Source organism: Gossypium raimondii, chromosome 11 (assembly GCF_025698545.1).
Source record: "Gossypium raimondii isolate GPD5lz chromosome 11, ASM2569854v1, whole genome shotgun sequence".
Classification (NCBI taxonomy): Eukaryota; Viridiplantae; Streptophyta; class Magnoliopsida; order Malvales; family Malvaceae; genus Gossypium; species Gossypium raimondii.
The window spans coordinates 1614892-1642684 of NC_068575.1; the positions used below are offsets into that span (position 1 = coordinate 1614892).

At 34.6% G+C, this 27793-nt stretch overlaps 3 protein-coding genes across 7 annotated transcripts in view; all 3 read left to right on the forward strand.

Moving 5' to 3' along the window:
* Positions 1 to 27020, forward strand: part of LOC128034697 (putative disease resistance RPP13-like protein 1) — a 75400-nt gene extending 48380 nt beyond the window's left edge. The window contains exons 4-6 of one of the 3 annotated variants that reach the window (XM_052623499.1): positions 15267 to 15375; positions 15669 to 15852; positions 26848 to 27020. The gene's annotated coding sequence lies outside the window, so the exon portion shown is untranslated. Of the gene's footprint in view, positions 1 to 15266; positions 15376 to 15533; positions 16229 to 26847 lie in introns of those variants that run through there. The other 2 variants (XM_052623500.1, XM_052623498.1) reach the window with 2 other exon arrangements.
* On the forward strand, positions 10744 to 12616 carry LOC128034974 (putative disease resistance RPP13-like protein 1). The gene has a single exon (XM_052624588.1). The coding sequence runs from the start codon at positions 10808 to 10810 to the stop codon at positions 12614 to 12616; it is 1809 nt and encodes a 602-aa protein (XP_052480548.1). The 5' UTR covers positions 10744 to 10807.
* LOC105761659 (putative disease resistance RPP13-like protein 1) lies at positions 21227 to 27020 on the forward strand. Of its 3 annotated transcripts, none has more exons than XM_052623504.1 (3): positions 21227 to 25709; positions 25833 to 26369; positions 26528 to 27020. In XM_052623504.1, the coding sequence occupies exon 1, from the start codon at positions 21414 to 21416 to the stop codon at positions 24270 to 24272; it is 2859 nt and encodes a 952-aa protein (XP_052479464.1). In that variant the 5' UTR covers positions 21227 to 21413; the 3' UTR covers positions 24273 to 25709; positions 25833 to 26369; positions 26528 to 27020. The 3 variants fall into 3 exon arrangements, with proteins under 3 accessions (XP_052479464.1, XP_052479463.1, XP_052479462.1); XM_052623503.1 differs by having other exon boundaries at positions 25833 to 25909; positions 26191 to 27020; XM_052623502.1 differs by having other exon boundaries at positions 25833 to 27020.
* Positions 27021 to 27793: the final 773 nt, after the last annotated feature.

Genomic DNA, 27793 nt, shown 5'->3' on the forward strand with positions numbered 1-27793 from the left:
AAGAGGCGACATGTGAGTCTCACCCTTGATGAGATTCAAACCCTTAACCTATTGAATATAGGTCAATGGTTGAGGTATATGGTACCACTTGAGCTACAGATCGACTCTTCTGAGAGTAGCCTTCGAAGTATCATCCTCGGTACACTGATCCAGTCCCTCTACATTATTAAAGTTGCTCTTCATCATTTGAAATAATTCAATATTTTCGTCCATAATTTATCTCTAATTTTAATCAATATTATTTTTCAGAAAATAATTTCTTTAAAACATTTTTCAATTTTTGACGGTTGCGAAAATTTTGGCAACAAAATATATTTTTTACTGTTGCACGGAAATGGTAACCCTACGATTTTTACTCTTTTGCCCTTGCATATTTACTATTTTGCCTTTCTGTTACTGCTATAAATAGAGAGTCATTATGGTTCGGGTCAATTTTGGGTTTAAGTTGTTTCATGTTTTAGCCATTTTGGATTACGACTATTTAAGTTTTTCAAATAGGGTCATCTCAAATTTATGTCATCTTGGGTTTGAATCATTTTAAGCACCAATTATTTTCGAATTTGAGACAAAATTAACATATTAGATAACATGTATAAGTAGACTAACAAAATAGGACCTAAACCCTAATACCTCTAATATAAAACTAATTGCTTTGGTATAAAGGCTATATTCTTTTGTCCAAATTAATTTGAATTTGGATAACCATTTGTACAGATTCATTGTAGATGTATATATATTTTATTAATTTTAAAATATTTTTATAAGTTTTCTAACATAGTATGCCACATCAGCCCATCTGACATGTCAGCACCATTTGCCATGTAGAGAATTTGAAAGGCTTCACCTTCTCTCTTTTTGTATTTACAGTGATGTTTTCAGCCCAAAGAGAAAGTAGGGCATGTGTGTGATTCCTATATTGTGTCAATTAATCATGATGTTTAATGGCAATATTAAATTGAACCAAAACTACAATAGGCTTTAAAGTGAATGGAAATAATAACTTGATATATGGGCATTAGATGGCATTGTGATCTGTTAAGAGTAATACAGTTGTTAGCTTGTAACAGTTTGTAACTGCAAAAGCTGTTAGTTTGTTAAGCTGATATTAGTTAGTCAGCAGTTATTTGGTTACATCAGTTACTCTACACCTGTATATAAATGCATCCAAAGTCTGCATATTCAATAAGTGAAAAATATTATTTTTCTTAGCTTCTCTGTTGTTTTGCTTATAGTTTAACATGGTATCAGATTAAGGCTGTTCCTGGGTCGTCTTTCTCGTCTATCTACTGTGCGTTTCTAGTTTCGTTGGAATGGATTGCGCTGCTACTGATGGCGTTGTTGACAATAGATTGTTTTCTACAAAGAAGATCAGTGTTCTTCTTGATGATAATACCTATTTGTTGTGGAGGCAACAGGTACTTTTGGCACTAAAAGCACATAAGCTTCAAGGTTTCTTGGACTCGCAGCAACCTCCTCCTGATCAGTTTATTTCTAATGGTAATGGTGGTCTTCAGGCAAATCCAGAGTTTGAGCGTTTTGAACAGCAAGACAGTGCGCTTGCATCGTGGTTGTTGTCTTCGATTAGTCAAACTGTTCTTCTTTATCTCATTGGTATAGACACCAATGCTAAGATCTGGAATGCTGTTCTTGCTTTATATGGCAGTCAAACTACCTCCAAATTGATGTTCTACCAAAGGTCCCTGCACTCTCAACGCAAAGGTGATTTGAGTATGAAGGAGTTCTTGATGAAAGTTAAAAGCTGCTGTGATATTTTGGCCAGTTGCGGTGAAGTTATCAGCGAGCGCGAGCATGTTACAGCAATTCTCAATGGTCTTTCTGTTGAATACGAATCTGTTACCTCCATTGTTACAGCAAGTCAGGTGCCTTACACAGTTCAAGGAGTCACGTCCATGCTTCTTGATACTGAAACTCGGCAGCAGGTTGTGAATTGTAATATCTCAAGCTCGGCAAACACGGTGTCTCATCAAAGTCCAGAGCCTACTATTGTTGATAATGGTTCAATACCTGCTTATAGACCATCTTCTACTTCTCGGGGGCGTGGTCGAGGGCGTTTCTCTAGCTCAAAGATTCAATGCCAGTTATGTGGAAAACCTGGGCATCTAGTCGACCGATGCTATCATCGTTTTGACTCCTCCTACAAAAGTAATAACTATCGACCTCCCCCTCAAGCAAACTTTTGTATGGTCAGTTCCAGTCCCACAACAGTACCTTGGTCACCACCTCCTCAGCAAAATGTTTAGTGGTGTCCACCAGGTTGGTGTTTTCCAACTCATCCTTCGTCTATCTGGCCTAACTCGTTTGTTGGTAGCCCTTCTCAATAGGTCAGCATGCCTCCCTCTGGCGTAACACAATCTCAGGCTTATGTGGCCACTCCTGATACAGTGGCTGATAACTCCTGGTACCCGGACTCAGGTGCCACATATCATCTTACAAATTCAGCTCCTGCACTTGGTGACAGTGGATCGTACAAAGGACCAGGTAAGGTTTTGTTGGCAATGGTTCAGCTCTTCCTGTTCTGTCTACGGGGCAATCGTCACTAATTACTCGATCTCGACCATTGTACATGAGATCCTTGTTGCTTGTTCCTGGTATTACTAATAATCTTTTGTCTGTGTCATTTGAGGTTCCTTCTGATATTCATACTGTAATGGCATTTAAGTGTTGGCAGACAGCCGTTTGTGATGAGTTACAGGCGTTGACTCGCAATAACACTTGGACACTCTGCTCACTACTAAACAATCGGAGGACAGTCGGATGCAAATGGTTGTTTAAGATAAAAAAAGAAGGCCGATGGATCGGTAGATAGGTACAAAGCTCGGCTGGTAGCAAAAGGCTTCTCTCAACATGCAGGACTTGATTTTCGTGACACGTTCAGTTCGGTGGTTCGAGCATCCACTATTCGTACTATTCTTACTCTTGCTGTTATGAAAGGGTGGTCGTTGAGACAAGTCAACATTAATAATAATTTCCTTAATGGGGAGCTTACTGAAGAGTTGTACATGGAACAACCCCCTGGTTTTGAAGTTTGTGATGCCTCTGGTCAGAAGCTCGTTTGTAAGCTACACAAAGCTCTCTATGGTCTGCGACAAGCTCCCCGTGCATGGTTTCAAACTCTGAAGCAGTATCTTGTTGATCAGCTTGATTTTCGAGCATCCAAAGCTGACTCGTCTCTGTTTATTCGAGGTTCTACAGGAAAGTATATACTACTAATGGTCTATGTTGATGACATTGTTCTCACAGGCAGTTCGAATCAAGAAATAGCAGCTGTAATACTTCATCTTCATAATAAATTTGCCCTCAAGGATATGGGAGAGCTTAACTTTTTCTTGGGAATTGATGTCAAGCGCACTACACAGGGAGTACTTCTTAGCCAAAAGAAGTATGTTGCTGAACTACTTCAAAAAACTGGAATGGTCGGGGCGACTCCCACACCAACACCCATGGTAAGCACCCCAAAGTTACTGGCATCGGATGGCAGTCCTCAGTTGACTGATGCTCACTTGTATAGAAGTGTTGTAGGAATGCTGCAATATGTATGTATCACACGACCTGATCTGTCATTCAGTGTTAATAAACTAAGTCAGTTCATGAACTCCCCAAGTGAAACTCATTGGAGGGCCATCAAACGAGTCTTAAGGTATCTAGCTGGCACAATAGATTATGGACTATGGCTTACACCAGGTCAGCCAGAACTGATATGTGATTCTGATGCGGACTGAGCCTCATCTGTTGAAGATCGACGATCAACTTCAAGGTATGTGGTGTTCCTAGGTCCCAATCCGATTGCTTGGAGTTCAAAGAAGCAGCCAGTTGTATCAAGGTCATCTGCTGAAGCAGAATATCGTAACCTAGCAAATTGCGTTTCTGAGCTTCTGTGGCTTCAACAACTGCTAACTAAAGTGGGCATCTCGTCATCCAAGTTACCGGTGGTTTGGTGCAATAATTCTTCTGCAGTGTCTGTAGCGGAGAATCCCACACAGCATGCCAGGATGAAGCATGTTGAAATAGATCATCACTTTGTTGGGGAAAAAATCTTTGCAGGGCTTTTACAAGTCAATTTCATACCATCCGATCAACAGATTGCTGACGTTCTAACTAAACCAATTACTCCTAAGCTGTTTTCTTCATTTCGACATGCGCTTGGAGTCTTGTCACTCGATGAACTTAAAATTCAGAAATGAACTAATTAGGGGAATGTTAAGAGTAATACAGTTGTTAGTTTATAACTGCAAAAGCTGTTAGTTTGTTAAGCTGATATTAGGTAGTCAGCAGTTATTTAGTTACGTCAGTTACTCTACACCTGTATATAAATGCATGCAAAGTCTGCATATTCAATAAGTGAAAATATTATTCTTCTTAGCTTCTCTGTTGTTTTGCTTATAGTTTAACATGATCTAGATCAGGGTTTAATTGATTAGGACTTAGATTGGCATCGTCGTCATCGTTTTCCTTAAAGTAAAATTGGAATTTCAGAAATGGCAGAGAGATTTCATCAAAATTCAAAAGCCAAGGTCTCACCCTTAATACACTTTGGTTATACCGGAGTGAAAGTTAATCACCCTAATATTTCTTCAACATGACCTGTTCAATAGTTTCCCTTCCACATTGTCTATCATCTTTAATACCAGAAATTGAGTAGGAACTGGAACTTCACTATCATCCTTGCAATGGTCCTTTCTATTTGGCCGTCTTCCATCTTCTTCTTTAAAACTATATAAATTTGTTATACATACAAATCTTTCAACTTAAGAATAACTAATTTCTAGAGTACTAATTCAATAATGAATTTGTTATACATTAAAATATTTACTTATGAGCCAATGAGGTTTGTTGGTGTTGGCAAAGTTGGGCCTCGAGAGCCCAAGTTTGAGTTTCATAATATGTAAATATCATGTGTGGGTTCTTTCCTATATTTCACTCTTAATGTTATTTGTTTGTATTTGATTAGATTTTAGTATTTTTGTATTCTATACTAAGTTGATTCTAGTTATAGTTGGTCAGATATTGTATTTTCTTTTTTTTTAATTATATACTTGTAAGTTCCATCAATTATGGGAAAGTGATTAGGGTTTTTAAATTATTTTATTAAAGATAAAGATTACTTTGACAAAAAAAAGAGAGACCCTAAATACTTTGCTAAGGAAAAGAAAAAGAGACCTCACATGCATTAGGGAAAAAAGAAGATTGAATAGGTTGGTATAATTGAAACCCATGGACTGTGGACAAGCAATCATCATCAAATCTAGATGTAAATTTTAGTTTAGAAAAATTGAAAATTAAATTAAGCTAACCCCAACAAAAAATACCAATAACTAAACCATCATGATTTCATAAATATAATAATAGAAACAATCTCATTTAATCGGTTCGGTTGATTATTTTAGTTAATCACTCTAGAAAGAAATGTAATTGAGTTAGGTTTAAGTCAATTAATTGATCTAAAAGGAAGGTAATTTGAGTTTGGCTAACAGATCTAGTAAGAAAGCAAATAATAAATTAGTACAACAATTAGGAAGATAGGTTACAATTAGTATACTTATCACACATGTATGTTCGGGAATCATATATTTAGAATATAAGTGTGCGTTTGAATATAACATGCAATAAATAATTAAAGCATAAGGTTTGAAATTAATTAACAATAAAGTTTGCACAATAAAACTAAAATATATAAAAAATGTTAAAGTTTTAGTTGAGTGGTAAATTAATAATTTTATTAATGTAATTGGTATGGGTTCAAAATCCCATTATATGCACTTATTTTTATTTTATTTTTATAATAAAAAGACTAGAGTGACAATTTCATATTTTCTTTAACCAAGTTGGTACCCAATTAACTCGTGACATCAACTAGTCATAAGCTTAAATAATTGTATAAATGGTAAAATAGTAAGTCAATTAACAATATAGCTACAATCAATCTCGGGCGTAGCTAGGGGGTTGGCATGGTCCTCTAAAATGAAAAATTTTTCATTTAGGCTCTTTAAATATTTTAAAATTTTAAATTAGTAAGTATAAAATTACACTTTACTCTCCTAAAAATGATAAAAATCTGATTTAATCTATTAAATTTTATAAAAATATAGAGTATTAAAATTGTAAAATCGTAAAAATTTTCATTTAATTTCGGATTTTTTTTTCTATATGCTAAATACTGTAAATATTTGTGATTCAAAAATTTAGAGTATTGGTGTTTGCTATGTTTTGGCGATAAAGTTGTGAGAAATATAATATTTTGATGTTTAATTAAATTACATATACGGTGAAGGTCAATTTAGGATAATGACCAAAAGCAAGAGAAAAGAAGAGCATCAAAACTCAAAGCAAAGGTCCCATCATTTCCATTTTTCCTTTCCCATTAACACGAAAATCAGCTTCTTTATCTGTACCCAGTGACTTCCAACTCATTGCCTCATAGTCTGAATTATTATATTACATGCTTCAAGGATATTGTGCCAATTTCTTCAACTTTCTCTAATTTTGCAGATTCCATTTCCCTTTCTTTCGGGATTCCTGGACCTCTTTAATTTCCACTTTCGTTGTCTTTTCCGCATCAACAACCACTTGGGGTCCCTCTTTTTCACAGTCCACTGCCTTCCCAACTCGTAGTCTGAATTATTGGATGCTTAAAAAATAGTGCCAACTTCTTCAACTTTCTCTAATTTTGCAGATCCATTTCCCTTTCTTTCTTTTTTGTTCCCTGACTTTCCATTTTGGCTTTGTTCATTTCTCTTCATCTTCTTTCTCATAATTCCACCATGTCTGTCATTGGAGAGGCTGCTCTTTCTGGGTTCCTGGACGTGTTGGTGGGCAAATCGCTCGACTCTGCACTCAAATTTGTTGCTAATCACAACCAACTCCACCAGCAGCTCAAGCAGTGGCAGTCCATATTGCCTGATATCCAAGCAGTGTTGGACGATGCAGAGGAGAAGCAGATCAAGAACATGGGTGTGAAGAAATGGTTGGAGGATCTCCAGGACTTGGCTTACGATGTGGATGACATCTTGGACGAGTTCGCTTATGAAGAGTTACGCCTCAATCTCCAAGACACTCAAGCTCAAGCCAGACCTAGTAAGATACGGAAATTCATTCCTGAAAGGATTATTCGTAGTATTTTCCCTCCCACTTCTTTTCAGTTTAAGAATTCCATGATCACGAAGGTGAAAGACATCACTGATACACTGAATAGTTTGACTACAAGAAGAAGTAGTTTGGGGTTGAGTGAGATCTTGTCTCAAGCTCCAACCTCCAAGGGAAAGCAACCCAGGCTGCAACCAACTTCCGTACTGGATGGAGTTGTGGAGTATGTTGGCAGACACAAGGAGAAGACAGAAAAGATTGAGTTTCTCAAAGGTGATAACTCCAACGGAGTTTCAGTCCTTTCATTCGTCGGCATGGGAGGGATGGGTAAAACAACTCTTGCTCAGCTTGTTTACAATGATGCCACCATCAACCAGTCTTTTCACCACAAGACCTGGGTATGTGTTTCTGATAATTTTGACGCAGTTAATATAACCAGGACAATTTTAAAATCCATCGATCCTGACTCTCGTGACGAGAATGACTTGAATTTAAAAAAAAAAAAGCTCACATACAATACATGTACAACACGATTCATTTTTGATGTTAATGGAAATAATTATTTTGATGCCATTGGCATGGAAATCGAGACAATGGACAAAAGGTATGACAAAATTCAAAAACAAAGGTGATATATTCATGATACTTTATATTTATCTAAGCCTGAAATTTGAGCCCAAAATATTGCTCAAGCTTGCCTATATTTATAAAAGATTAATCCAAATCCATATTAGCTCTGTCCATATTTTTTTAATTTTTTTAAAAAATATTTGTCTTATATTATTTTAATATTTAATAATTTTATATATTTTTTATTTATTGAAATTTTTTATATAGTACCATATATGTAAGAGTATAATCAACGATTTGACAGTAAAAGTAATAAGAAATTCAATATAAAATATTATTTCCGGTATGACAGGATATGATTGATTATTTAATATATCAAAATTTAATGTTGGTTCATTAGAACCGTATAAACTGGGACGCAAAACTCCTATTAATAGAAAAACGGAACCGCCTGCAGTGTACAAAATAAAATTTGTAGCCGAGTATAGACGTTTCTTCCCCATCATGGATAGAAGTAGATAAATGAGAATTAATTCAAACTCCCACATGATGAAAAAAATAAAAGGTCTTAAGAAGAAATGATCCTATTTGACCACTGCACATTGTTAGCATCAAGAAATAAAATAATTGCGAATCTCGAGTAACTGACTAAATCGCCAAAGTTGCTAAAGTGGTAATAAAACCTATCAATTAAATGGACCCATAAAAAGTCCATCTATTCCCGATCTCCTCTAAAAATGATAATGCATCTAAATACTAAGTCCATCCATTTCAGAATTACAGACACTTTAATTCATTTTGGTCCAATAAAAGAAAGACATAACAGTTTATTTGACTTTTTTAACTTTAAAAAAATCATTTTAGTTCTCTATTTAAATTTTTATTTTTAGCCCTTAAATTTGTAACTTTTTTACTTTATTAACGTTCACTTAATTAATTTTTAAATTTTAAAATAAAAACTATAAAACTATTTTAAAATTAAAATTTAAAAGCTATTTTAAATTTAACGTTCACATGTATGTCGGGTCTATTTTAGAGTGGTTTGATAGTAAGATAAATTTAAGAGTTAAAATTATTTTTTATGCAAATTAGGAGCGATCATTATGCCTAAAAAGAAAAGCTATACAAATAACTGGGGGGACGGAAAAAATGGGAGGGTGCAATAATTTCATGGACTCGGACCTCTTTAATTTCCACTTTCATTGTCTTTTCCCAGCAACAACCACTTGGGGTCCACCTTCTTTACCATAATCCAATGTCTTCCAAGTGATAGCCTGAATTATTGGATGCTAAAAAAAACCTTTGTGCCAACTTCTTCAACTTTCACTAATTACACAGAATCCATCTCTCTTTCTTTCTATTTTGGTCCCTGGGTTTCGATTTTGTCTTTGTTCAGTTCAATAATTATCTAATTAACAGTTAACTAAACTTTCAAAAAAATATTAATTGACTCCTAACTGAATTAATTCGATTAACCGTTTGATTAATCGAATTCAGTCGGTTAACCGAATTAATTCGATTTTACCCGAAATTTACACACCCCTAATAATTTAACAAGAATTAAATAAAAGAAATAAAAGAAAGAAATTTACAAACTGTTATTTCTTACAAATAAATTCCCAAAATAAAGTTTTCAAAAGATAGATCATGGTCCATCTAGTTATTCAATCCAAAACTTTTACGATAACTCGTATTTCAGACTCTTTTTCACTTTTTAAGTTTATTTTATACCGAATCAGAAATCAAATAATAAATCAAAAATTCACCACATCTTATTAAAGAACTTATCAAAATTAAGCCCAATAAATATATCAATTAGGCCTATTATCAAACATACTTTTCTATAATATAATTAGTATAAACACACTTCTCCATAGAAAAAGGTTTTCTCATAATTAATTAATATAAAGATGTTTTCCAATAAAAATACAATTTATTAAATTTCATTTTTATTGATTTTAGTTAAAAAATGGAACATTAATCACTATAATTAAGAGTTTAATTTATGATCACATCATATATTATAAAAACATGATGTAAAAATATAATTATTTTGGAGGAATGATAGTATAAAATTGAGATACAATGACATTTGTATTCATTTTAATAATTTAATTTCACATCAATATTTTTATTCTGAATTTTAATATTTTTATTTGTATTAGTATTTTTCCAAAATTTAATTTAATCTTAAGATTTGTGTTGGATGCATTCTAACTAACAGTGCATGAAGCTATAAGAAGGTACATCCATTTTAGAGTTACAGACACTTTAATCTACTTTGGTCTCGTAAAAGAAATACATAAAGATTTAGCTATCTAACTTTATGAAAAATAATTAGCTTTTAAATTTATATTTTTTTATTATATCACCTCAAAATAAATAAAAAATTAATGTTTTTATCTGATATTGTATATACTTTAAGTTTTCTATATATTTTGAAATGATTTAAAAAATATATATAAATTTAATGATTAAAATAGAAGAAAAATTAAATTGACCTCTTTAATTTCCACTTCCGTTGTCTTTTCCCCATCAACAACCACTTGGGGTCCCTCTTTTTCACAATCCACTGCCTTCCCAACTCGTAGTCTGAATTATTGGATGCTTAAAAAATAGTGCCAACTTCTTCAACGTTCTCTAATTTTGCAGATTCCATTTCCCTTTCTTTCTTTTTTTTTGTTCCCTGACTTTCCATTTTGGCTTTGTTCATTTCTCTCTTCATCTTCTTTCTCATAATTCCACCATGTCTGTCATTGGAGAGGCTGCTCTTTCTGGGTTCCTGGACCTGTTGTTGGGCAAATCGCTCGACTCTGCACTCAAATTTGTTGCTAATCACAACCAACTCCACCAGCAGCTCAAGCAGTGGCAGTCCATATTGCCTGATATCCAAGCAGTGTTGGACGATGCAGAGGAGAAGCAGATCAAGAACATGGGTGTGAAGAAATGGTTGGAGGATCTCCAGGACTTGGCTTACGATGTGGATGACATCTTGGATGAGTTCGCTTATGAAGAGTTACGTCTCAAGCTCAACAAATCGCAAGCTCTAGCCAGCACTAGCAAGGTACGGAAACTCATTCCTACCTGCTGTTCCAGTAGTAATTTCAGTCCCACTTCTTTCCTGTTTAAGAATTCCATGATTCCGAAGGTGAAAGAGATCACTGCTAGACTGAATAGTTTGACTACTCGAAGAAGTAGTTTGGGGTTGAGTGAGATCTTGTCTCAAGCTCCAACCTCCAAGGGAAAGCAACCTAGGCTGCAACCAACTTCCGTACTGGATGGAGTTGTGGAGTATGTTGGCAGACACAAGGAGAAGACAGAAATGATTGAGTTTCTCGAAGGTGATAACTCCAACGGAGTTTCAGTCCTTTCCATCGTCGGCATGGGAGGGATGGGTAAAACAACTCTTGCTCAGCTTGTTTACAATGATGCCACCATCAACCAGTCTTTTCACCACAAGGCCTGGGTATGCGTTTCTGATCATTTTGACGCAGTTAATATAACCAGGACAATTTTAAAATCCATCGATCCTGACTCTCGTGACGAGAATGACTTGAATTTACTTCAAGTTAAGTTGAAGGAGAAGTTGTCTGGGAAAAGATTCTTGCTTGTTTTAGATGACATTTGGAACGAGAATTATGATGATTGGACCATCTTACGGTCTCCGTTTGGAACAGGGACCCATATCATTGTAACCACTCGTCTTCGAATTGTTTCATCTATTGTGGATCCGCTCAAAGCTTTTCATTTGGATAAACTATCGGATGATGATTGTTTATCCATATTTACACAGCATGCATTAAAAGCAAGAAATTTCGATGGACATCTCCAGTTTAAAGAAATTGGAGAGAAAATTGTTAGAAGGTGCAATGGCTTACCTTTGGCTGCAAAAGCCATTGGAAGCTTGCTTCGCACTGTTGAATATCATGGAAAATGGGAAAGAATATATGAGAGTGAGATATGGAACTTACCAGAAGAGCAGTGTGGCATAATTCCAGCTTTGCGATTAAGCTACCATCATCTTCCGTCATACTTGAAACGATGTTTTGCATATTGCTCCATACTTCCTAAAGATTATGAATTTGAGGAAGAAGAAATTATCTTGTTATGGAGAGCAGAAGGTCTCTTGCAACAAAAAGCTATGCCTCAAATTAAAGATCTCGGAAATCAATATTTTCAAGATCTAGTGTCCAGGTCATTTTTTCAGACATCCAGTAAAGATAAGTCCCGATTCGTAATGCATGACCTTATCAATGATTTAGCTCAAGTAGTTGCAGGGGAAATATGCTCAAAATTAGAGGGTGATAAGAAATGGAAGTTCTCAAATCGCACTCGACATTCTTCTTATATTGTTGGAACATATGACACAGTGAAGAAGTTTGAAGCATTTGATCAAGTGAATTCTTTACGTACTTTTTTACCCTTAACGTTTTCTAGTGATTATTGGCGGCATTATTTAACTAATGTTGTTTTGGTTGATTTATTGCCAAGACTTGGCTACTTAAGGGTGCTTTCTTTGAGTGGGTATGCCATCACTGAGTTGCCTGATGTTTTTGAAAATTTAAAACATCTTCGTTACTTAAATTTTTCGGGCACAGAAATCGAATGCCTACCAGATTCTTTGTGCACTCTTTACCATTTAGAAACCTTATTATTAAGGTGGTGTTACAAGCTTCAAAGGTTACCTTCAAAGATGGGAAATCTTGTCAACTTGCATTATCTTGATATCAGAGGTGCGAACTCAATAGAAAGGATTCCTTTTAGAATTGATAAGCTAAAGAATCTTCAAAGGTTATCTGATTTTATCATAGCGGAAGGTGATGGTTGTCATATTAGATATTTGAAATATTTGTCAAACCTCGAAGGTGATTTCCGTCTTTCTGGGTTGGAGAATGTTAATGGTGAAGATGCAGGGAAAGCAAGTTATATGAGAAGCAGGGATTGATCGACTGGTATTGCATTGGAGGAAAAAGTTTGAAAATGCTTCAAGGAATAAAGAAGTTGAAGAACGGGTGTTGGACTCTCTTTGTCCTCCAAAAAAGCTTGAGCAACTCGTCATTGAGAATTATGGTGGTACAAAATTCTCTACTTGGATTGCAGATCCTTCCTTCAAAAATATGTTGTCATTGAAGCTTCACGACTGTAAAAACTGCAAATCTCTACCATCGATTGGAAGGTTGTTGTTGTTAAAAGATCTTTCAATTAGTCGTTTGGATCAAGTACACAAGATTGGTGCTGAGCTGTTTGGAGAAAATCAATCAAATGCTTTTGCATCATTAGAGTCTCTGCGTTTTGACAATATGCTGAATTGGGAGGAGTGGGACCTATGTGAAGATGATGAGCAAGTATCGAAATTCCCCAGCCTTCGTTTTCTTTCAGTCAGAGAATGTCCTCTATTGCTGGGAAGGTTGCCAACCATCCTTCAATCCTTGCAGACAATTGAAATCTACGAGTGTAAGAGACTGGTAGTTTCAATTTCAAGTTTTCCCTTGCTGTGTGAATTATCGGTTGGAGGGTGTGAAGAATTGGTGGATGAAGGTTCTTTGTCTGTACAGAAGGTTACCTCCTTGAAAGATGTGTTTGTTTCAAATATTTCAAATGTTAATATTTCAGCAGAGAGGATAATGTTGAGATTTGCAAACTCCGAAACATTCTACATCCCTGGTTGGAAAGAGTTGGGATCTTTATCGGAAATTGGGTTAAGATTAGGCGGGCATCGTTTCATCACGATTGAGAATTGTCCGCAATTGGTCTCTTTGGAAACAGAAGAGGAGAGATTGCAACTTGATAAGATTCCGGGTGTTGAATCTCTGGTAATAAATAATTGTGAAAGGCTCAATAGACTACCAGAAGCCTTACATGCTTTCCCATTCATTACAACCATGCAACTTGAAAGCTGTCCACGCTTGGTTTCTTTTGCAGAGAGTAACTTTCCTCCTGCTTTAAAAGAGCTGTGGATTGGGAATTGCGAGAATTTGCAATATTTGGTTGATGAAAAAGAAAATAATAATAAGAGTATGAGTATGAGTAGCAACACTTGTCTTCTTGAGCGCTTGTAAATAACCTACTGTCCATCTCTAATATGGTTATCATCAAGGGGCGATATATGCAATCGGCTTCAACATCTCCAAATTATGGAGTGTTCAAAGCTAAGTAGGTTATTTTTAAACGCCAAGTTACCCGTAATGCTTAAAAAGCTATTTATTCGGGATTGTCCAGTGTTGGAATGCATATCCCAAGACTTCCTTGAAACCACTGATCTCGAAAGCATTCGTATTTCGGGTGCTGGAAAATTTAAATCATTACCGCGGGGATTAGACAAGCTCAGCCATCTTCAAGAGATTCGATTAAAATTGTGTCCAAATCTGGTTTCATTTGAAGAAAGTGGGTTGCCCACCACAAATCTCAGAGTTTTCGCAATTAAGAATTGTGAAAATTTTGGAGTCCTTCCCAAGTGCATCAACAACTTCACCTCCCTTCGAGAATTAAAGGTGTCTTATTGTTCGGCTGACATATCCTTTCCAGAAGACGGTTTCCCTGCCAACCTCACATCACTTGCAATCTCAAACGCACCCAAAATTTATACATCACTTGTTCAATGGGGATTTAACAGACTCACCTCTCTTCAGCAACTCAACATCAGCGGTGAAGGATGCTCAAATGTGGTGTCGTTTCCAGAAGAAGGGATAGGAATGACGCTGCCTCCTTCTCTCACATCTATTTCCATTAAAAATTTTGAGAATTTGGAATTCATGTGCTCCAAGGGCTTTCAATACCTGACCTCTCTTCAAAAATTGCGAATCGATGATTGTCCTAAGCTCACATCTCTTTCGGAAAAAGATATGCTTCTCTCGCTTGAGCCTCTATCTATTTATGATTGCCCGTTGCTAGAAAAAGGGTGCAGTAGGGGTAAAGGACGAGAGTGGTCCAAGATTGCCCACATACCTTATGTTCGAATTGATGGTGAAATAGTCAACCCGAGGGAATTATATTGAAATTTAAGCAGCAAAATCTAGCATCGATTTCTCCACACTCAAACCATAGGTGCGAAACGCATTTTAAACATTTATCAATTTCATTACCTTTTCTTTATATATATCTGACTGTCCTCATCAACAACACGATAATAGAAATCGGTGTTATATATTTTGTATTTACTTTTTGCAGGCATTGAAGGCTAAACTGGCGAAACATAGAGGAGACCTTCAACTGGTCTGCTTCAGCTTATTTGATTTAGTAAAGCGGTTAGTCAAATCTCTGCAACATTTATTCTGCAAATTGAATGTTCTGTTTTCATCTGCATCTTCTAATTTCTAAGCAGTTGCTATGAAATTGGTATATGGGAATGGGATTTTAGTTAAAAATATTTGAGATTTCATTGTACTATTAACCAATGGTGTTTCAGAAGAACAAGTCTTTTACGTGATAGTTTGTTGATCTTTGTGGATAGATTTCTGTTATTGCATAAGGATATCAGTGCCAACAGATTTCGTCATCACTGTAGACATGGTATTGATCCTTGCAGGATGAATGGAGGGATACAGTACACGTTACAACATGGCATTAGAGAGCTCAATTTAACATAAACACAACAGAGTTCACTGAGCTGCAATTTGGGGTTTTCACTTCCAGCCTGAGTGTTCCCAAAAATAGCAGTGACTAAGTGACTCACTATATATCGACTCTCTTGCTTTTGACTTTGAGGTATGAGTTAAATGAATCAAATGATATATATCCACTCTCTTTTAATGTTGTTTTTCAGCTTTTCGGTCCAGTAGATTGGCATATTTTCTACCAATCTTTATATGAATTTCCCCTGCTTTGAAGGGCTTCAACTGTGATGTTATTAATGTTTTTGATAGGGCAAGTATAGGTTATATGGAGAATTTGTTCTTCTGACATTCCTTTCCGGTGTTGGATCATATTTTGGTGCTTGGTACAAAGTTGTAGTTGAGGAGCCAAATATGCTATTTATTTAACCTTGTACTTTCTTTCAGCTTTGGGAACCATGAAATTGGTGGCAGATAAAAGGCCAAATGGTACCACTGGGGAGGTGTACGTATCTTTGGGTGTTAAACCCTTGAATGGTGGGCATCCAAAGAGGGCAATACCTGCTTATGGGCACAACAACAGCACAACGTCGTTGGTCAACAGATGTTGACAAAAGGAATGGAGTGGTAAGTTTTTTTTTTTTTTTGTAATGCTTTTAGCATCATCTATTTCTATCTACACAAATCATCAACTTATCTTAGGCCTGCATTGATGATTGATAAGAGGTTAGGATGTTTGAAATAAAGTATTGTTTTTGACATTTTGTGATTGTTGGCCACTTGTTATTTATTATTGCCAGTATTTTTCAATTTGTGGAAAGTGTATAGTTGATGCTTATTTAGAAGATTGCTCAAAGTTTGTGGATAGTTATTGTGGTGAGTTATTTTATTTTATTATGTAATTCCATTGTAATCTCTATTTTTTAGTAGTGAATTTTATTTTTGGTTCTACCCGTGGATGTAGGAAATATTCCGAATCACGTAAATTATTGTGTTCACTTTCTCTACTTTCGTTTTGTGTTTTGAATTTCTTAATTTTTTCCTCAATCCAAAACATAATTTTATTAATAAAACAACCACAGTAAATACAAAACAAATCATAAAAAAAATGAGATAGCCATATATATATCTCAATGATTACACTCAAATATCAACACAAATTAAAAGCATCAAACTAAAATACTCAAAAGAAAACAAAGCATCAAATATTACAGCCACTCAAAATAATATCTCAACATGCTTTTACTCATTTCTTTTCAAACAACTCTGCCGCAAAATTGCTTTCAAGGTAGTCAACACCATACTGGTAGATGCACCACTTTTCTACTAGAATTGATACATATTGGTATTAGTTTATTTTGATATATGGTTTCGAATTTATCGATATTTTATATCTATATAAATAAATATACAAATACTAAATAAATGATTCTGAATAAATTTCAAATGTAAAATATTCATCAATTATATAAAATATTGATTAATAAACTCTACAAATAAAAACTCATCATTCAATAAATTAAAAATAACAAGAAAAAGAAGGATTTTTTCAATAAAAGAAGTTGAAGGATGAGCGAAGATTTTCTATGATAATAAAGTGAGTGAGTTTTTTATTATATTTTATTTTTATTTTTTAATATAAAATATATTCCATAACAAAATTTAAATGTTAAACTTTACTTTTTAGTGTGATATTTTTTTTATTGGTCAATACATTCGAATTAAGTTATTAGTCTAATAGAAAATAGCTAAAAGTTTTATATTTTTTAATATTATTCATATAGCAGCTGGTGCACCATGTTCCAGTCGGTGTTATTGAAATTGACCGAAATGAACCAGTGCGAACGGTACGGACTGGATTTTTTACCGATACGAAAGAGGGTGTTGTTGGATGCGCTATAGCACTAAAATGGTGGCACCGATCGGTACGATTAAAACCATGGTGTGGAACAGATCACCATGGTTGCTTCTCATTAAAAAAACTCAACTCTTTGTAAAATAAATTGCATATTATCCAAGCCATTAAAGAAATATTTGTAAAACGTTAAAATATGATTGAAAAAAAAAAAAAGAGGTCTAGCCAACATGGCCTCTTCCAAGTTAAGACTCCATTTCAATTTTTCTATATCTCCACCCATTACTTCAAATATTTGACATTTCACTATTTCTTTTGTGAAACGATAAAAAAAATGGCAGTATAGGGAGTAGATCGATTCCTTTCCTGTGTTGGAGCATATTTTGGTGCTTGGTACATAGTTGTGGTTGAGGAGTCAAATATGTTATTTATTTAGCCTTGTATTTTCATTCAGCTTTGGGAACCATGAAATTGGTGACAGATAAAAGGCCAAATGGTACCACTGGGGAGGTGTACGTACCTTTGGGTGATAAACCTTGAATGGTGGGTATCCAAAGAGGAGAATACCTGCTTATGAGCACAACAACAGCACAACTTCGTTGATCGACAGATGTTGACAAAAGGAATGGAGTGGTAAGTTCTTTTTCTAATGCTTTTAGTATAATCTATTTCTATCTACACAAATCATGAACCTGTCTTAGTCCTCCATTGATGATGTTTTGTATAGAGTATTGTTTTTGACATTTCGAGATTGTAAAAACAAATGTTGGTCTCTAGTTAATTATTATTGCTAGGTATTAAAAAATTACATTTTTTAAATTATTCATGTAACAGCCGATGCATCATGTTTCGGCCGGTGCAACTTGAATTGATGGAGATGAGCCAATGTAAATAGAACAGACTGAAATTTTCACTGATGTGGAAAAATGTATTCCTTGTTATTGTGCTGTATCACTGGAACAGTGGCACTGGCAGGTACAACTGAAACCATGGTGCGGAACCAACCACCATGGTTGCTTCCCATTAATAAAAGCTCAACTCTTTGTAAAATGAATTCCATATAATCCAAGCCATTAAAGAAAAAAAACTGGTCCAACTAACATGGCTTCTTCCAAGTTACTACTCCACTTCAATTTTTCTGTCTCCACCCATTACTTAAAATACTAGGAAGCACCAACATGATTCTTCAAAAACAGGGCGAAAAAAAAGCTCACACACAATACATGCACAACACGATATAGATAGGCATGACATGGAAATTTTTGATGTTAATGGAAATAATTATTTTGATGCCATTGACATGGAGCTCAACGTTCATTTTACTTGGAAATAGGGACAATGGACAAAAGCTATGACAAAATTCAAAAACAAAGGTCCCTGTTACTAGATATATTCATGGGCTGGTTGGGTCTAAATATGATATTAATATACTTTATGTTTATCTAAGCCCGACCCAGCCCGAAATTTGATCCTAAAATGTTGCTCAAGCCTGCCTATATTTACAAAATATTAATCCAAACCTATTTTAGCCATGTCCATATTATTTTTAATTTTTTTAAATATTTATATTATATTATTTTAATATTTAATAATTTTATTCATTTTTTATTTATTGAATTTTTTTATATAGTACCATGTATGTAAGAGTATATAATCAACGATTTGAGAGCAAAAGTAATAAGAAATTCAATATAGGATATGATTGATTATTTAATATTTCAAAATTTAATGTTGGTTCATTAGAACCGTATAAACCGGGACACAAAACTTCTATTAATAGAAAAACCGAACCGCCTGCAGTGTACAAAATAAATTTTGTAGCCGAGTATAGACGTTTCTTCCCCATCATGGATAGAAGTAGATAAATGAGAATTAATTCAAACTCCCACATGATGAAAAAAATAAAAGGTTTTAAGAAGAAATGATCCTATTTGACCACTGTACATTGCTAGCATCAATAAATAAAATAATTACGAATCTCGAGTAACTGACTAAATCACCAAAGTTGCTAAAGTGGTAATAAAACCTATCAGTTAAATGGGCCCATGAAAAATCCATCTATTCCTGATCTCCAGTAAAAATAATAATGTATCCAAATACTAAGTCCATCCATTTCAGAATTACAGACACTTTAATTCATTTTGGTCCAATAAAAGAAAGACATAATAGTTTATTTAACTTTTCAACTAAAAAAATTATTTTAGTTCTCTATTTAAATTTTTATTTTTAGCCCTTAAATTTGTAACTTTTTAACTTTACTAACGTTCACTTAATTATTTTTTAAAAATTTTAAAAATAAAAAACTACAAAACTTTTTTAAAATTAAAATTTATTGTTAAAAATAAATTTTAAAAAAATTCAAAATCAATTAGATGTTGATGTATCTTCTAGATGATAATTCACATGTATGTGGGTCTATTTTAGAGTGGTTTGGTAGTAAAATAAATTTAAGAGTTAAAATTATTTTTTATGCAAATTAGGAGTGATCATTATGCCTAAAAGAAAAGCTATACAAATTAACTGCGGGGACAGAAAAAATGGGAGGGTGCAATAATTTAATGGACTGGGACCTCTTTAATTTCCACTTTCATTGTCTTTTCCCATCAACAGCCACTTGGGGTCCATCTTCTTTATCATAATCCAATGTCTTCCAAGTGATAGCCTGAATTATTGGATGCTAAAAAAAACCTTTGTGCCAACTTCTTCAACTTTCACTAATTACACAGAATCCATCTCTCTTTCTTTCTATTATAGTCCCTGGGTTTCCATTTTGTCTTTGTTCACTTCAATAATTATCTAATTAACCGTTAACTAAACTTTCAAAAAATTATTAATTAATTTCTGACTGAATTAATTCGATTAACCGTTTGATTAATTGAATTCAGTCCGTTAACCAAATTAATTCGGTTTTACCTGAAATTTACATACATCTAATAATTCAACAAGAATTAAATAAAAGAAACAAACAAATAAGGGAAAAAATGGGAAGGTGGCGTGGCGGCGAAATATTTTACAATAGAAAAGAAAGAACATAATTAGAAATATAGAAGAAAAGAAATTCCATTTGCAATCGATTTCTGCCCAAAACAAAAAAGTATAATATACATAAAAATATTATTAAAACTCAAAATGCCTCATCCTACTTAAACTCTTTAATCTAGGGTTATCTAAATAATACTAAAATATTAAAACATTATCCTAATAAAAAATAAAAGTACTGTTATTTCTTACTAATAAATTCCCAAAATAAAGTTTTCAAAAGATAGATCATGGTCCATCTAGTTCTTCAATCCAAAACTTTTACGATAACTCGTATTTCGACTCTTTTTCACTTTTTGAGTTTATTTTATACCGAATCAAAAATCAAATAATAAATCTAAAATTAATCACATCTTATTAAAGAACTTATTAAAATTAAGCCCAATAAATATATCAATTGGGCCTATTATCAAACATACTTTTCTATAATATAATTAGTATAAACACACTTCTCCATAAAAAGGTTTTCTCATAATTAATTAATATAAAGATGTTTTCCAATAAAAATACAATTTATTAATTTCATTTTTATTGATTTTAGTTGCAAAATGGAACATTAATCACTATAATTAAGAGTTTAATTTATGATCACATCATATATTATAAAAACATGATGTAAAAATATAATTATTTTGGAGGAATGATAGTATAAAATTGAGATACAATGACATTTGTATCCGTTTTAATAATTTAATGTCACATCAATATTTTTATTCTAAATTTTAATATTTTTATTTGTATTAGTATTTTTCCAGAATTTAATTCAATCTTAAGATTTGTGTTGGATGCATTCTAACTAATAGTGCATGAAGCTATAAGAACGTACATCTATTTTAGAGTTACAAACCCTTTAATTCACTTTGGTCTCGTAAAAAAATACATAAAGATTTAGCTATCTAACTTTATGAAAAATACTTATCTGTTAAATTTGTATTTTTTTATTATATCACCTCAAAATAAATAAAAAATTAATGTTTTTAACTGATCTTGTATAAAAGTTTTCTATATATTTTAAAGTGATTTAAAAAATATATAAATTTAATGATTAAAATAGATGAAAAATTTCCACTTTCGTTGTCTTTTCCCGATCAACAACCACTTGGGGTCCCTCTTTTTCACAATCCACTGCCTTCCCAACTCGTAGTCTGAATTATTGGATGCTTAAAAAATAGTGCCAACTTCTTCAACTTTCTCTAATTTTGCAGATTCCATTTCCCTTTCTTTCTTTTTTTTGTTCCCTGACTTTCCATTTTGGCTTTGTTCATTTCTCTCTTCATCTTCTTTCTCATAATTCCACCATGTCTGTCATTGGAGAGGCTGCTCTTTCTGGGTTCCTGGACCTGTTGTTGGGCAAATCGCTCGACTCTGCACTCAAATTTGTTGCTAATCACAACCAACTCCACCAGCAGCTCAAGCAGTGGCAGTCCATATTGCCTGATATCCAAGCAGTGTTGGACGATGCAGAGGAGAAGCAGATCAAGAATATGGGTGTGAAGAAATGGTTGGAGGATCTCCAGGACTTGGCTTACGATGTGGATGACATCTTGGATGAGTTCGCTTATGAAGAGTTACGTCTCAAGCTCAACAAATCGCAAGCTCTAGCCAGCACTAGCAAGGTACGGAAACTCATTCCTACCTGCTGTACCAGTAGTAATTTCAGTCCCACTTCTTTCCTGTTTAAGAATTCCATGATTCCGAAGGTGAAAGAGATCACTGCTAGACTGAATAGTTTGACTACTCGAAGAAGTAGTTTGGGGTTGAGTGAGATCTTGTCTCAAGCTCCAACCTCCAAGGGAAAGCAACCTAGGCTGCAACCAACTTCCGTACTGGATGGAGTTGTGGAGTATGTTGGCAGACACAAGGAGAAGACAGAAATGATTGAGTTTCTCGAAGGTGATAACTCCAACGGAGTTTCAGTCCTTTCCATCGTCGGCATGGGAGGGATGGGTAAAACAACTCTTGCTCAGCTTGTTTACAATGATGCCACCATCAACCAGTCTTTTCACCACAAGGCCTGGGTATGCGTTTCTGATCATTTTGACGCAGTTAATATAACCAGGACAATTTTAAAATCCATCGATCCTGACTCTCGTGACGAGAATGACTTGAATTTACTTCAAGTTAAGTTGAAGGAGAAGTTGTCTGGGAAAAGATTCTTGCTTGTTTTAGATGACATTTGGAACGAGAATTATGATGATTGGACCATCTTACGGTCTCCGTTTGGAACAGGGACCCATATCATTGTAACCACTCGTCTTCGAATTGTTTCATCTATTGTGGATCCGCTCAAAGCTTTTCATTTGGATAAACTATCGGATGATGATTGTTTATCCATATTTACACAGCATGCATTAAAAGCAAGAAATTTCGATGGACATCTCCAGTTTAAAGAAATTGGAGAGAAAATTGTTAGAAGGTGCAATGGCTTACCTTTGGCTGCAAAAGCCATTGGAAGCTTGCTACGCACAGTTAAAGACTATGCAGGATGGGAAAGAATATATGAGAGTGAGATATGGAACTTACCAGAAGAGCAGTGTGGCATAATTCCAGCTTTGCGATTAAGCTACCATCATCTTCCGTCAGACTTGAAACGATGTTTTGCATATTGCTCCATACTTCCTAAAGATTATGAATTTGAGGAAGAAGAAATTATCTTGTTATGGAGAGCAGAAGGTCTCTTGCAACAAAAAGCTATGCCTCAAATTAAAGATCTCGGAAATCAATATTTTCAAGATCTAGTGTCCAGGTCATTTTTTGAGACATCCAGTAAAGATAAGTCCCGATTCGTAATGCATGACCTTATCAATGATTTAGCTCAAGTAGTTGCAGGGGAAATATGCTCAAAATTAGAGGGTGATAAGAAATGGAAGTTCTCACATTGCACTCGACATTCTTCTTATATTGTTGGAACATATGACACAGTGAAGAAGTTTGAAGCATTTGATCAAGTGAATTCTTTACGTACTTTTTTACCCTTAACGTTTTCTAGTGATTATTGGCGGCATTATTTAACTAATGTTGTTTTGGTTGATTTATTGCCAAGACTTGGCTACTTAAGGGTGCTTTCTTTGAGTGGGTATGCCATCACTGAGTTGCCTGATGTTTTTGAAAATTTAAAACATCTTCGTTACTTAAATTTTTCGGGCACAGAAATCGAATGCCTACCAGATTCTTTGTGCACTCTTTACCATTTAGAAACCTTATTATTAAGGTGGTGTTACAAGCTTCAAAGGTTACCTTCAAAGATGGGAAATCTTGTCAACTTGCATTATCTTGATATCAGAGGTGCGAACTCAATAGAAAGGATTCCTTTTAGAATTGATAAGCTAAAGAATCTTCAAAGGTTATCTGATTTTATCATAGCGGAAGGTGATGGTTGTCATATTAGATATTTGAAATATTTGTCAAACCTCGAAGGTGATTTCCGTCTTTCTGGGTTGGAGAATGTTAATGGTGAAGATGCAGGGGAAAGCAAGTTATATGAGAAGCAGGGGATTGATCGACTGGTATTGCATTGGAGGAAAAAGTTTGAAAATGCTTCAAGGAATAAAGAAGTTGAAGAACGGGTGTTGGACTCTCTTTGTCCTCCAAAAAAGCTTGAGCAACTCGTCATTGAGAATTATGGTGGTACAAAATTCTCTACTTGGATTGCAGATCCTTCCTTCAAAAATATGTTGTCATTGAAGCTTCACGACTGTAAAAACTGCAAATCTCTACCATCGATTGGAAGGTTGTTGTTGTTAAAAGATCTTTCAATTAGTCGTTTGGATCAAGTACACAAGATTGGTGCTGAGCTGTTTGGAGAAAATCAATCAAATGCTTTTGCATCATTAGAGTCTCTGCGTTTTGACAATATGCTGAATTGGGAGGAGTGGGACCTATGTGAAGATGATGAGCAAGTATCGAAATTCCCCAGCCTTCGTTTTCTTTCAGTCAGAGAATGTCCTCTATTGCTGGGAAGGTTGCCAACCATCCTTCAATCCTTGCAGACAATTGAAATCTACGAGTGTAAGAGACTGGTAGTTTCAATTTCAAGTTTTCCCTTGCTGTGTGAATTATCGGTTGGAGGGTGTGAAGAATTGGTGGATGAAGGTTCTTTGTCTGTACAGAAGGTTACCTCCTTGAAAGATGTGTTTGTCAAATATTTCAAATGTTAATATTTCAGCAGAGAGGATAATGTTGAGATTTGCAAACTCCGAAACATTCTACATCCCTGGTTGGAAAGAGTTGGGATCTTTATCGGAAATTGGGTTAAGATTAGGCGGGCATCGTTTCATCACGATTGAGAATTGTCCGCAATTGGTCTCTTTGGAAACAGAGAGGAGAGATTGCAACTTGATAAGATTCCGGGTGTTGAATCTCTGGTAATAAATAATTGTGAAAGGCTCAATAGACTACCAGAAGCCTTACATGCTTTCCCATTCATTACAACCATGCAACTTGAAAGCTGTCCACGCTTGGTTTCTTTTGCAGAGAGTAACTTTCCTCCTGCTTTAAAGAGCTGTGGATTGGGAATTGCGAGAATTTGCAATATTTGGTTGATGAAAAAGAAAATAATAATAAGAGTATGAGTATGAGTAGCAACACTTGTCTTCTTGAGCGCTTGCAAATAACCTACTGTCCATCTCTAATATGGTTATCATCAAGGGGCGATATATGCAATCGGCTTCAACATCTCCAAATTATGGAGTGTTCAAAGCTAAGTAGGTTATTTTTAAACGCCAAGTTACCCGTAATGCTTAAAAAGCTATTTATTCGGGATTGTCCAGTGTTGGAATGCATATCCCAAGACTTCCTTGAAACCACTGATCTCGAAAGCATTCGTATTTCGGGTGCTGGAAAATTTAAATCATTACCGCGGGGATTAGACAAGCTCAGCCATCTTCAAGAGATTCGATTAAAATTGTGTCCAAATCTGGTTTCATTTGAAGAAAGTGGGTTGCCCACCACAAATCTCAGAGTTTTCGCAATTAAGAATTGTGAAAATTTTGGAGTCCTTCCCAAGTGCATCAACAACTTCACCTCCCTTCGAGAATTAAAGGTGTCTTATTGTTCGGCTGACATATCCTTTCCAGAAGAGGGTTTCCCTGCCAACCTCACATCACTTGCAATCTCAAACGCACCCAAAATTTATACATCACTTGTTCAATGGGGATTTAACAGACTCACCTCTCTTCAGCAACTCAACATCAGCGGTGAAGGATGCTCAAATGTGGTGTCGTTTCCAGAAGAAGGGATAGGAATGACGCTGCCTTCTTCTCTCACATCTATTTCCATTGAAATTTTTGAGAATTTGGAATTCATGTGCTCCAAGGGCTTTCAATACCTGACCTCTCTTCAAAAATTGCGAATCGATGATTGTCCTAAGCTCACATCTCTTCCGGAAAAAGATATGCTTCTCTCGCTTGAGCGTCTATCTATTTATGATTGCCCGTTGCTAGAAAAAGGGTGCAGTAGGGGTAAAGGACGAGAGTGGTCCAAGATTGCCCACATACCTTATGTTCGAATTGATGGTGAAATAGTCAACCCGAGGGAATTATATTGAAATTTAAGCAGCAAAATCTAGCATCGATTTCTCCACACTCAAACCACAGGTGCGAAACGCATTTTAAACATTTATCAATTTCATTACCTTTTCTTTATATATATCTGACTGTCCTCATCAACAACACGATAATAGAAATCGGTGTTATATATTTTGTATTTACTTTTTGCAGGCATTGAAGGCTAAACTGGCGAAACATAGAGGAGACCTTCAACTGGTCTGCTTCAGCTTATTTGATTTAGTAAAGCGGTTTGTCAAATCTCTGCAACATTTATTCTGCAAATTGAATGTTCTGTTTTCATCTGCATCTTCTAATTTCTAAGCAGTTGCTATGAAATTGGTATATGGGAATGGGATTTTAGTTAAAAATATTTGAGATTTCATTGTACTATTAACCAATGGTGTTTCAGAAGAACAAGTCTTTTACGTGGTAGTTTGTTGATCTTTGTGGATAGATTTCTGTTATTGCATAAGGATATCAGTGCCAACAGATTTCGTCATCACTGTAGACATGGTATTGATCCTTTCAGGATGAATGGAGGGATACAGTACACGTTACAACATGGCATTAGAGAGCTCAATTTAACATAAACACAACAGAGTTCACTGAGGTGCAATTTGGGGTTTTCACTTCCAGCCTGAGTGTTCCCAAAAATAGCAGTGACTAAGTGACTCACTATATATCGACTCTCTTGCTTTTGACTTTGAGGTATGAGTTAAATGAATCAAATGATATATATCCACTCTCTTTTAATGTTGTTTTTCAGCTTTTCGGTCCAGTAGATTGGCATATTTTCTACCAATCTTTATATGAATTTCCCCTGCTTTGAAGGGCTTCAACTGTGATGTTATTAATGTTTATGATAGGGCAAGTATAGGTTATATGGAGAATTTGTTCTTCTGACATTCCTTTCCGGTGTTGGATCATATTTTGGTGCTTGGTACAAAGTTGTAGTTGAGGAGCCAAATATGCTATTTATTTAGCCTTGTACTTTCTTTCAACTTTGGGAACCATGAAATTGGTGGCAGATAAAAGGCCAAATGGTACCACTGGGGAGGTGTACGTATCTTTGGGTGTTAAACCCTTGAATGGTGGGCATCCAAAGAGGGCAATACCTGCTTATGGGCACAACAACAGCACAACGTCGTTGGTCAACAGATGTTGACAAAAGGAATGGAGTGGTAAGTTTTTTTTTTTGTAATGCTTTTAGCATCATCTATTTCTATCTACACAAATCAACTTATCTTAGGCCTCCATTGATGATTGATAAGAGGTTAGGATGTTTGAAATAAAGTATTGTTTTTGACATTTTGAGATTGTTGGTCACTTGTTATTTATTATTGCCAGTATTTTTCAATTTGTGGAAAGTGTATAGTTGATGCTTATTTAGAAGATTGCTCAAAGTTTGTGGATAGTTATTGTGGTGAGTTATTTTATTTTATTATGTAATTCCTTTGTAATCTCCATTTTTAGTAGTGAATTTTATTTTGGTTCTATCCGTGGATGTAGGAAATATTCGAATCACATAAATTATTGTGTTCACTTTCTCTACTTTCGTTTTTGTGTTTTGAATTTCTTAATTTTTTCTCAATCCAAAACATAATTTTATTAATAAAACAACCACAGTAAATACAAAACTCATCATTCAAAAATTCAAAATTAAGAAGAAAAAAGAAATTGAAGGATGTGGGGTTTTTCAATAAGAAAAGCTGTATGATAATGAGGTGAGTGGGTTTTTTCTATTATATTTTAATTTTTATATTTTACATGAAAAGTATGCTCCAAAAAAATTTTAAATGTTAAATTTTACTTTCTAGTGTAATATTTTTTTATTGGTCAATACATTTCAATTAAATATTTAGTCTAATAGAAAATAGTTAAAATATTTATATTTTTAACATTATTAATCAGTGATAGTAGGTGTACCATGTTTGACCAATGTGAGCGGTACAAACCAAAATTTTCATTAGTAATTATAGATTATTATATTTATAATCTTCTCATATTTAGTGTAGATTATATATATATATCATTTTACTATATATATAGCATGTATATTAGAAATACATAAAAAGATTAATGGATATCTTAAGGGACAAAATAATAATTTTAAAAGATAGAATACGGTTGTG